Source organism: Dermacentor andersoni, chromosome 11 (assembly GCF_023375885.2).
Source record: "Dermacentor andersoni chromosome 11, qqDerAnde1_hic_scaffold, whole genome shotgun sequence".
Lineage (NCBI taxonomy): Eukaryota > Metazoa > Arthropoda > Arachnida > Ixodida > Ixodidae > Dermacentor > Dermacentor andersoni.
The window spans coordinates 117,193,222-117,205,636 of NC_092824.1; the positions used below are offsets into that span (position 1 = coordinate 117,193,222).

The following is a 12,415-nucleotide window of genomic DNA, read 5'->3' on the forward strand; positions in this document are numbered from 1 at the left end:
CAAACAGCAATAAACATTAAACGCCACAATCTGATGAGCAACACACTGTTTTTAGGTCACAGTGACCTTTCCAGCAACTTTGCTTTGCCAATTTCCCTTGCTTCAGTATCTGTTTACTTGAAGCAAGTACCCCCTATGGTTTCCTTTAACCCTTTCGCTGTCGGACCTTTCTGGCTGTGACGCACGCCCAGTGTCGGCTTGGTTTCAGGGAACGAGCATAACAGGGAATGAACATAGCAATTTATTTTTGATTATGATTGGTATACAAATAACGTAGTCAATGCTATATGCACATTTCAGTGTTCTGCAGCTGTTGTTAGTAAACATCATCATCATCATCAGCCTGACTATAAAATCCGTTCAACATCCGAATCTGACGATGCGGAACCCTCTTCCTCGCATGCGACTCTGTCAGAGTCCGAATCCGAGCTCGGCTCGTATTCTAAATCGGAATTGAGCCACCGCACCAATGAGCAGACGAAGGTCCCGCGCGCTCAGCCATCCGAAAGGAACCGCGCGCTGGGAGGATGCGCTTTCAGTCGTCCACACAACGGAGAGAAATGGGACGTTGCGTGATCAAGAAGACAGAGGGAGATGGAAAAAGGCTAAACAAAGTTCGAAGGGCTTTACGTTTACTGCTGCAAGTCGGAAGTGAGGGTTCGGCGAGAGAGCGAAAGCAGCAATCGAGTCACTCTTTTCGGAGAGGCAACGGCACGTGCGCCTGAACTTGACGCGGCGTAGCAGACACACCAACAGAAGAAAAATAAAAACCTTCAAACCAGCGGAGATGGCAGAACAACCCTTGAACCCATAACCACACGCGCGCGACGCATGATCCAGCGAACGCAGAGCCACCGCGCCACTCAGCAAAGAGAAAGTGGGGAGTGGCAGTCGCACCGTACTCTTCAATACATGGGTTAACACAGGTCGGGGAGAATATACGAACTTGTAGAAAGAGTCAACAGATGGCGTGGCCAATTCAGGAGCGCCAGCTTTGCGCTTAGGCGCGAAATTTTGAATGCACGATAGAAAACGTACCGGTACGTCAGTGACACCGTGGGGGGGAAGCGCGATGACGTACCGGTACGTCCGTGACAGCGAAAGGGTTAATAATCAGAAAGAAGACTTTCAAGGGTATGGTTGAAGATTGATAAGGGAAACTATTTTGATAACAAGATTTACTTTTTGTAAAACTTGACAGAACATTTGTAAAACCATAAGACCTCAAATGCACAATGTTTATGGAAAATTCGGGAAAGTTGGCTGGTATGTGAGCATACTCTAACAGGTTCCCTCACCTTCGAGATCGACAGCAACTGTCTGAGATGCAGCCTCGCCCTTGACGTTCTTAGCAACCAGCTTGTAGACGCCCTTGTCTTGAGCAGCCGGCTTGTCGATTTCCAGTGCCACCGCAAACTCACCCTGGGACACCTGGCGGATGTGCACCTGGTGGCGCGTGTCCTCGCGCACCTGTGTGTTCTCCTTGAACCAGACCACCTCAGGCTTGTTGGTAGACTGGACATGGCATTCGATGATGATCGTCTTGTGCAGCTCCCGCCGAACCACTTTGGGGCGCTCCTTGATCACGGGAGCCACTGCAAGGCATGCAGAGGACAGCATGTTTCAAGAAGATGGGCATAAAGTGACGTCCAAGGAACTATTCCACCTCGAGCCCTAAATTAATATCCCAATGGAAGCCACATAGCCTTCCTTTTATTATCAACTAAAATTAATAATACTCTATATGAAATTATTACTGGGGCAGGACAATTAGGAACACACAGCACATAAAACCAGTAGCCTGTTAGAGTTATGTACAAAGGAAAGATAAGAATAATTTTGTATAGAGGAAATTAAATGGAGTGATGAGGCAAGGAAATATGCACGTAGGTGATGTGCACAGTACTGTACAAAATAGTACTACAATAGTACTAATAAATAGTACTAAATAGTACAAAAGCCCTCACTTGCAGAGTATTTTTGTCTGGTAGAGATGATCACGACCTTGGATTTTACCCTAAAAAGCTTGAACATCATTTGACATTAAAAAAAATTAGAATAACTTGGTCACATTTATTTCTGGCTTTGGAGGGTACAATGGTAAGAAGAAAACTGTGAAATGACAATAAGTAAGCACTAATTATTGCGGTAATTAATTAATTAGTAATTGATTTGCTAAACAATCCACAAATGAAAACTCCCTCCAGTATATCAAACGTTAGTATGGGATCTACATTGGGTTTCCAGCGCTTTGGATATCGAATTCAGCATATCACAAATCCACCAATATGTTACGGGGAGGTTGAGAGTATAGAATGACTGTATTTACAATATATATACAAAATGAGTCAGAGTAGTTAAGATGGCTGACCACCAACAACACGCAGCAGCCAGCGTCCCGCAATCTTCTTGTTCCTTCCTCTTCTTTTATCTTTCCGTAACAATACATTGGGCTTTGTGGAGAGACAATGAAGGTGTCTATTAAAGCTTGTTACAAGTGCCCTTGAGCCCTCAAGTATAGAATGGCATTTGCATGAACATGAAGAACAGAAAGGGCAATTGTAAAGGTTTGTTTATTTGTACTGATAGTATTGTTATTGTTTGGAGGGTTATGTTAGTTGGAATTTAACATTATAATTGTCTCGTCTGAGTTTTTAGTGCCCTACAATCACTTATGATACATTTACACGTTTCACTGTGAGCACCTGTGAAAACACCTGTGCATTGACATTTTATACACATAAAGAAGTGGCACTCAGGTCTTTAAGATGGTGCCTTTATCAATGAGCATACTTGGAATAAAGCCAGCAGGTACTATTTCTTTAAAATTATTAACAAAAAAATAAAGCTAGAACCGTGTCTCAAGCTTGGCATGCACCATGCAACATAGTGTTAAGTTGTGTTATATTTTTCTGTATCAGGGCATTACAGTAGTTTTTGTGTGTAACAGAATTCCATGTCTTCTGTATCGAATTGTGCAAACATGAAACAGTAAACATGGGAAAGATGAGAACCATATGTTTGGGTACTATTTAAATGTGCACCTTGAGGTGAGAGTGCTTACAGCAATAAGCAACCATACAGAAGTCAAGTGAGAAAAATGCATATAAAAACATAGTAAAACTAAAACATTAAGTGAAAGAAAATTGAGAACAATCAAAATGAAATATGCAGGCAGGAAGCAGCAAAGCTGCAAGGATGCACAGTTTTAAACCGATTTCTAAATAATAATAATATTGATGATGATGATGAAGAACATAATGCAAGTGGAAGGGCAGCATCTGAAGCAGCAACTACCAGTGAAGTGCAACATGGTGGTTTTCTTATGTTGCCAGCCTTTAAGGCATTTGATTCAGCAGAGATACCAGCAGTCATAGAGGCATTATGCAATGAAGGAGTACGAGACGCTTACATAAATATCTTGGAAAGTGTATACAGAGATTCCACAGCTACCTTAATTCTCAACAAGGAAAGTAGGAAGATACCTATAAAGAAAGGGGTCAGACAAGGAGACACAATCTCTCCTATGCTATTCACTGCGTGCTTGGAAGAAGTATTCAGGCGATTAAACTGGGAAGGCTTAGGAGTAAGGATCAATGGCGAATATCTCAGCAACCTTTGATTTTGTCCTTTTCAGCAACACTGGGGATGAGCTACAACAAATGATTGAGGACCTTAACAGAGAGAGTATATGAGTGGGGTTGAAGATTAATATGCAGAAGACAAAGATAATGATCAATAGCCGGGCAAGGGAACAAGTGTTCAGGATCGCCAGTCAGCCTCCAGAGTCAGTGAAGGAGTATGTTTACCTAGGTCAACTAATCACAGGGAACCCTGATCATGAGAAGAAAGTTTACAGAAGAATAAAAAGGGGTTGCAGTAGATTCGGCAGACATTGCCATATCCTGACTGGAAGCTTACCACTATCATTGAAAAGAAAGGTGTACAATCAATGCATTCTACCAGTGCTAAAATATGGGGCAGAAACTTGGGGACTGACAAAGAAGCTCAAAAACAAGTTAAGGACCATGCAAAGAGCGATGGAACGAAGAATGTTACGCATAACGTTAAGGAACAGGAAGAGAGTGGTGTGAATCAGAGAGCAAACAGGGATAGCCGATATTCCAGTTGACATTAAGAGAAAGAAATGGAGCTGGGCACGTCATGTAATGCGTAGTTTAGATAACAGGTGGACCAATAGGGTTACAGAATGGATGCCAAGAGAAGGGAAGCGCAGTCGAGGACGGCAGAAGACTAGGTGGGGTGATGAAATTAAGAAATTTGCAGGCGCTAGTTGGAGTTGGTTGGCGCAGGACAGGGGTAATTTGAGATTGCAGGGAGAGGCCTTCGTCCTGCAGTGGACATAATATAGGCTGACGATAATGATAATGAACACTTCCAACACATTAAACATTAATTTGTAAAGCTATTAAGTTTTCTTGAAATGCAGATCCATCAAACCAGAATCAATATGGACAAGTTCAAATGTATAACAAATGGCTATTGTTTCAAACAACAGAAAAGTGCAAATAAGTGAAGCTTACACTCAATGTTGAGAGTCAGGTTTGCATTGCTCTCGCCTGCTTCATTCTTAACATTGCACTTGTAGATCCCAGCATCCGAAAACTCAGGATCCTAGAACATAGCAAGAACACGCATTACATCAACTGAGAAAAAGTTCTGAAGAACAAAAACTGCATACATTAAATTTCAAGAAGCAACAATGTGTACAAAAAGATGGGCATCAATTCTCAAGGCTTGCTGATAAATGACAAGTGTACAGCACAGGAAAAGAAAAGCTCTGTCTATTCCTTTTGCAAACATTTAGACTGGTATCTATGCTACTTGTATATCGCTTTAGCATCCGACGAGTAATGTGCGAGTATTTTAAAAGGTGGCTGCAAACAAAAAGTTCCACAACAAATAACAGGCCATATAATATACTACAAGCAGGCCCATATATCCTTTGAACACCTTTCATACCATTGTGCAAGCTGCTTTCTTTTTTCTTCTTTTTTTATCCATCTAGGAAATGAACTGCCTCTATACAATTTGTCAATTCTGTATGTTTACCTAAAGCATTGAATTTCCTAGCTTTTCAGTACTTGTATATCTGGGAAGCAAGAAACGAGGGCTCCAACAACGCTCTTCGGAAGGCAGTAGAATTTCCTTCAAGGCCAGAAGTGTTTAGGCAGCCCTCGGTGCATTGTGGAAGTTGCTGCACTCACGCGAAGTTCCAGCCGAATGTGGTAGACATCTTTGTCCTGGTTGATGATCTGCTTGATGCGCTTGTTGTCGGCGACAGAGATGCCCTCCTTCAACCAGGTGATGGTTGGCTTGGGGTCAGCACGCACCTTGCACTCCATGATGATCAGCTTGCCTTCCTCCTCGGCTGTGATCTGTGGCTTCTCCACAAATGATGGCGCCACTCCAGTCGGTGCAGCAGCACCTGATATTTCATCGATAGAATGACTGATGTCAGCACCAGAGGAATGTCTGTTTACACATTCAGCAAGCGTATAACAAACAAGCAGGCAGGGTCATTGATTGCGACTGATTGTTATAGCATCCGCAACTTGCACCTGAGCTGTGAGACAAGCCTTACTGGGAGCTCTGGATTGGTGTTGATCTGCTGCATGTTTTTTAACCACCACCATTATAATACTATATTGTTGTGAGAGTGGCCAAGTGCTATTCTAGAACACTGTAATGGGCTATCTTGCAGCGAACTGGCTTTCTGAGTATTAGTCAGGAAGTTCTTAAATTTACTTCCATGACAGGCACTTAAGCACCAAATAACCTAAAATTTAAATGAAGTACAGTTAAACCTCGATATAGCAAAGTTGGTAAAATCAGCAATTTGCTCCGTTATATAGAAATTTTGTTGTATTGAAATTCGACCTTTTATGCAAATAAGTACAGCCGGCGATTGATTTTTCTCGCACAGAAAGGGGCCGCAGAATTTTACGAATTATCGGGCAATTGAAAAAAGCAGATTTGAATGAGAAAACAATTCATTTTGATAAATTTGAGAGTCCGCAACGAATGATGCTGTTTCATGCCACGTATGTGGACCATATCTTCACATCAGCGGTACGAATTAAGCGAAGCCAGCCACGCTTTCGTGTGCGCTCCGCCCCCGCGGCTGATAGTGTCGGCAGTGGGGAGCGAATGCTTCGTCTGCCTCTCGCTCCAACGGTATTCGCGCACGCTCAGAATACAGAGCTCTTAAGTTTTTTTATGTAACTGCAAAGCAGCAACAGCCTCTGTTCTGAACTTCTTTTAAAAAATAGACCATGACTAAATATTTTTGAAAGAGCGTTCTTTTCAACTTGAAGCTATCTCACCTTTACTTGAAGCTCACAACTCTAATTATGAAGTCAAGTGCACAAGGACTCTCTGTCCATAAGTTTACTGTATTCAGCCACAACTTACCAGCAATGTTGAGGTTGAGATTTGCATTTATTTCTCCGTCTTCATTTTTAATGTTGCACTTGTACGGACCTCCGTCTTCCTTTCCGGGACCCTAATTTCACCCAGAAGAAACAGAACACCTTTAGCTTTCCAGTCATGAGAGAAACAAAGCAAATACTATACACACACCTGTCTAAAGTAAATGCTATGATGTTATACTGATACTATAAAAGTAATCCTTTTAACAGAGAGCAATTCAGTGTCTCACCATGGAACTGCTATTCTAGAAAAGGGGATGTGGTGCTATACAATTCAATTTAGCACAATTTACACAATTTGTTTCTTGTGCGCAAGATAAGGCTGTTGGTACGACAGAAACAATATTTAAATAGGCCAATGTTTTCCTTACTGTCTGCCAAGGCTGGCACACATTAAAGTAACATATTCCCAGTAACGTTATCCCATGGTTCAGGCAGTAAAGCTTATAATAATTACAACAGCAGAAAAGTAGGGTTTTTTTTTTTCCGCTGTACATATACGATGTCTCTTCCTTTTTTTTTTACTTCAAAGATAGATAGATAGAAACTTCATTGCAATGGAAAAGATTTGCAGGAGGGGTGGTCGGAGCTTCTCAGTCCAGGGCCCCACTGGCCTCTGCCGCCTGCCTGACCTGGCTAATTAAGGACTTTTGTCCTGCCAGGTCGGAGCGGGCGAGCTGTGCCTCCCACTGCTCCATTGTCATACTGGTATTTGGCCTATGAGGGTGCTTAGTGCACTCCCAGGTTATATGTATTAGGGTAGGTATGCTACCGCACCAAGGACAGCTGGCCCTATAACGAGTGGGATACATGGCGTTTAGCAATTTTAAATGGGGGAATACCCCGGTCTGTATTTTACGCCAATTGGCGGCCTCTTCCCCGCTAAGTTGTGGGTGAGGCGGCGGGTATGTTCTGCGGACTCCGCGCTGATGAGCAAGGATGTCTTTGGCATTTAAATTGATGGAATTTTGTGAGGGATAGTGCAGGTGGTTGGGGTTAGAAGAGGACGCTGTCGCTCGGTTAGTGAACCCTCGAGCTAACGCGTTAGCCTTTTCGTTCCCTGTACCCCCGCGTGGCCCGGGCACCAGAGTAGGCGATGATGGTGGTTGAAGGATTTGGGGATTATCGCGAGGCTAGCCGCAGTCACGTGCCCCTTGAGAAACGTGCGACATGTCTCCTGGGAGTCCGTGACCACGACCGAGTCCCTTTGCGAACGCTCCACGTAAGCGAGTGCGATCGCCACTGCTAATATTTCAGCCGAGGTGGGGGATCTCGCCGTGGCCGACGCGATAATTTGCTGTTGGCTGATGGCGTTCACGACTGCCAGGGCGTACCTCCTTTGGTAGCGCGGCCCGGTCGCCTCTGCATACACAGCTGCGTCCGTGTAGTACGTGTTGTACCTGTGGTTATTAGAGTACGCTGATTGAATGTGTTGTGCGCGTGCTTTGCACCTTTCTTTGTTGTACTCAGGATGCATATTCTTTGGAATTGGGGCTACTGTAATTTTGGATCTAATCGAAGGAGGGAGAGGTACGGCCTGCTCTGTGAGATAAACAGGGTATGCTGGGATATTGAGTCTGGCCAATATTGCCCTACCAGTTTTTGTGAAGCTGAGGCGCTCCCTCTGTCACATTTCTTTAAAATCACCTCTGACAGATAACACTGTTCTGGTTTTTTAGATGTATTTCAGGAAGGGGTAAAATTTACAAATTGCGATGTCTTTGTAGCTAATTAGAGAAATTCCTGAATTATCCTTTTAATGACCCACTTCCATGACTCACATGTTGCAATTGTGAAATTGAAGCAGAGAATAAGTGAGAAGCCCAACTTTCCAGATATCCAGCCTTAAAGTGTGCTACAGCATACAAAGGTATTCGAATAAACAGTTTCCCAAAAGCATGCACAAAGCAGTGTGGAATGATCTTAAATGGAGTGCATAGTAATTTCTTAGCCGATTTTGGGAGTGAATATCCTGAAAGTGGTGACAGACTTTCCATTTATGTTAAGCAGACATGATATCACTAGTACTAGGATTCAATTTTACAATTACAACATGTGTGCTAAAGTGAAAAATTAAAGAAACTTAATTAGTGAATATTTCTAATTAGCCACGAGATTTGTCATGCAAGTAATGTCAGCTTCTTTGGGTAACCAAACTAGGCAAGTATATTTACACTAAAAAATTTAAATTAATATCTGAGTTTTTATGTTGCAGAACCCCGATATGATTATGAAGCACATTGTAGTGGAAGACTACGGATTAAATTTGACCACCCGGGGTTAATACAAAGGAAAATACTAAGTCGACGTGAACTGTTAAAATACTTTTTCCACAAACCTTGCAGCATTTGTTTCGGGCCAAGAAAAGACTTAGTTTACTAGAAAATTGCGTCTGAAGGACAAACATATGTTTAGCACAACTCAAATCGCCCGCCCCTAAGTGAGGAGTGGCGACTTTGTATGTGCCATCACCACCCTTACTGCTATCAGTGAGTAAAATGGTGCCTGACAAATGGCACTGTGGTTTCCTGTGCAAAATGCAAACACATGGCCATGGAGAAACCGAGCCATGACAGAGTGTTCGATTCGCCGATGCAGCTGCTCTTGGTGAAGTGGCATGGACCATTCGGGCATCCCACGACATCACATGGGTGTGGCATTCTCTGCTACTTGCAGTTTGTGTGAGTTTCGTGAGCTAGCAAAACAAGCGCAGCACTACGCAATAATGAAACTGCTGAAACATGCAAGCGCAGGTAGCACAGAGTGATAAAAATGAAACATTTCAATCGCTCGCATCATTGTCAATGGTAACATCAATAAGTTCTTTTTTCTAAAACTCAAATAGAATGCAATACAATTACCTTTTTCTTACGAGTGGTTGAGTACCAGTGACAGAATTATAATGAGGAGTGCCTTCGTCATTGGGCTAGTGCTTGAACGTCCTAAAGGAGACTCTAATCGTGTCCTGCATTTACCTCAATTTCTCGATTACTAAAGCTCTGTTCACAATAATATTGACGCCTTAGATGTTCTCAGGCATTATTCTAGCACTTTAGCTTTACTTAATATTTGCCTTTACTGTCCCTTTAATGTGCACCCAATGCATGGTGCGTGAGTGTTTTTGCATTTCGTCCTTATCGAAATGTGGCCACCACAGCTGGAATTTCATCCCGTGCCCTCGAGCTTAGCAGCTCAATGCCAAAGCTAATCCCCCACCAGAGTGGGTGATTGCGCTACATGTTGAGGATATTTTGATAACAAAAAGAAGTCACAGTTTCGCACAAATGGCAAAGCATCGACTGCAATAGTAAATTATTAGACAGTTATACGAAGTGAGGATAATAGGTTTATCAGCCGTATAAACTTATGAACATTTGTTTACTAACTAAATTAGTAAGCATGGTGCCACATGTGCATGACAAATGTGAACACATCTCACTCAATGACTGCGGGCGCTCGCTGTCAAAATGCTGGCGTGAGGAAGCACGGCAGCAGCAGTGAGCTAATTTATCTTCGTGCTGCCTCTCGCTTCAACACAAACTAAGCAGCAAGAACACAGTGCACACAAAGCTATCAGCATTCGGCACACCTAGATTCTGTCCTCATGACAGATCGCTTTCGAGATAGGGCCCGCACAGCTGCATTCGGCTGCCGGAGTAGAAACCTCCCCGTCTCCGGTGCCTTGCGCGCAATGGAAGACGGTGCGCTTCCTCCATGTCTTCTTCTCTTGCACGTGCGAGATCAAGCTACCATTCTTGGCTCACCCTCACAAGCTTTCACTCTCACATACAGCGTACAGTGCACACCAACTATCTTATCGCGCTTTGACTTTATACGAAAGATCACAGCAATGCTCATGGAAACGGCAGAAATGTGTCTGGAGTGTCTACATAACTGCTATGGCAATAAAGAAAAATAAGGTATACACACAACATATGCAACAAATGGAAATTTACTCTTTTTCTTCTAAGTATTCAGTGTGATCAAAATGATGATCAAAATGTGATCAAAAGGCTTGTCTCTGTTTACGCTCTCCCATTTCAAAGTGCTTTGCAAGTCCACTCACCGTGATCTCTAGGGTGATGATGAACTCGCCACCGTCCTTGACCATCTTTGACTTTATGTGGGGGGCTTCGCGGACAGGGTTGCCAGCATGGAGCCACGTGAACTGGGGGGCAGTCTTGGATTTTACGTGGCACTCCATGATGATCACCGCGCCGGAGTCCTTTGGAATGATTTTTGGCTTCTCTGTGAAAACTGGGGGCTCGCCCGGTGGCTTGGGTGGTTCTGCACCTGCATGACCAACAGCTCAGTTGCTTCTTGTGCAGTTGGGCGTGCCATCACATGCAAACATTTATGACAGAATGCCAGTGAACCACAACTTGGTATGTAAACTTACTGAAAATGTTGTGAAAATAACGGGAGCTAAGTAAAGAACATAAAAGATACCTTGTCATTCCTTAGACGCCTATGCTTAACAACATTTAGCGCTCTGAGTCTCCAATATATGCCTGCAGCAGCAAACAGCAAGAATACACGTACCTTGAAGGTTTAGTGTAATGTTGGCATTGCTATCTCCGAGGTCATTTACAGCATTACAGCGGTAGTTGCCGCCATCTTCTGTCGTCGGGTCCTGGACATTAAAAAATAATGCGACTTCTTAGTGGCAAACACTGCAACCCAAGCAACTTGTAAGGAAGCTCACTAATCACTAGCAAGGTTCATGGCAGCAAACATAACAAGCCTCTGCATATGAAGCAGAGGCAGTAGAACAGTACCAATTTTCTTATTTTCTTTTCCTCTTTCTCTGTAGGTATTGAAGTTCAAGTTCTCGCTACATTCTGCCCGTAGAGAGCAAGCCATGTGAACTCTTAGGGAGAAGTTTAGATGAAATTATACCTTTGACATCTTTTGAATGAATTTCAAAAGAAAGTTGGTTGATTTGTTCTCTAGTTAAAAATAAAAATTGAACTAACTGCAGAGTAGTTTCCTCAGAAAATGGTTCCGCCACTACCTTCTCAAAACAATGAGGGTCAGAGATGTTGATGCTCACCCTAATCTCTAAGCTGAGCAGGTATGTGTGCTTCACAGTCTCCTTCTTGGATGTCCTGTGTCGCAGGCCATCATTAATCTTCTTATTCCCTAGAAACCAGGAGATCTCTGGGAAAGGGTGAGCTTCGAGGATGCATTCAAGGATGAGGGAGTCGCCTTCTTGGCGAATGGTAGGCTTCTTAGGAAACCGTGGTGCCTTGCCCTCTGGAATCCTGGTGAACGAAATTACCGCATGCAACACCAACGTGATCACATGGCACAAATAGAATTCACCTCAATCAACTTCAACGCAGTCTTACATTGTGCTTCAGGATTATGTCTCAGGAGTGAACATCCTTTCAGCTTCAACTATTATTAGTAAAGTAACTACGTTGGACAATGTGTGAATCAGAATTACACTCAGACCCTGCAAAATGCATGCCGCCATAAAAGCGAAAAAGAAAGAGATGTTCAGTAACTGAAACAGTCATTAATAAACATGTTTCTTTTTATCCGAGAAAGTTCCACAAAATCTTTATGCACCTCAGTGTAAGAGCAACAAAACTTCTTGCACTATTTAATGACCTGTTGCAGCAATGTGCCCATATAGCTTTAATATCAGAATAAATTTTCCACATGCTTACTTTGGTTTTCCAGAGTCTGAAATAGAAGAGATAAAAATTTCATTAGAAGACATGCATAAACAAGGCACACAAGCTACTACTGACAAAGTAGTATAATTCAGAAGCAACATAATTGCACATTCTACAAAAGCAGCTTAAACATTAGCTTTATAAGTTGAACTTGTCAAACAAAGTTTGCAACTTTCTAATGTGTCTGGGCAACTGTCTACAAGATGCAATTAGCAAACTGACAGCTACTTTGAATGACAAGCTCAAATGAATGACTATCTTCAGTTGTGTCATCAAAAA

The 12,415-nt window shown here is 42.8% G+C and overlaps 1 protein-coding gene across 1 annotated transcript in view; it reads right to left on the minus strand.

The window, feature by feature from the left end:
- The window catches only part of bt (projectin protein bent), a 247,652-nt gene that overhangs the window by 148,315 nt on the left and 86,922 nt on the right, over positions 1-12,415 (minus strand). Inside the window, exons 8-15 of the mRNA XM_055075480.1 lie at positions 12,128-12,143; positions 11,506-11,716; positions 10,995-11,085; positions 10,519-10,745; positions 6,436-6,526; positions 5,229-5,449; positions 4,545-4,635; positions 1,299-1,595 (exon numbers count right to left, since the gene is read on the minus strand). Of these exons, the coding sequence (XP_054931455.1) occupies positions 1,299-1,595; positions 4,545-4,635; positions 5,229-5,449; positions 6,436-6,526; positions 10,519-10,745; positions 10,995-11,085; positions 11,506-11,716; positions 12,128-12,143 (1,245 nt within the window). The remainder of the gene's footprint in view (positions 1-1,298; positions 1,596-4,544; positions 4,636-5,228; positions 5,450-6,435; positions 6,527-10,518; positions 10,746-10,994; positions 11,086-11,505; positions 11,717-12,127; positions 12,144-12,415) is intronic.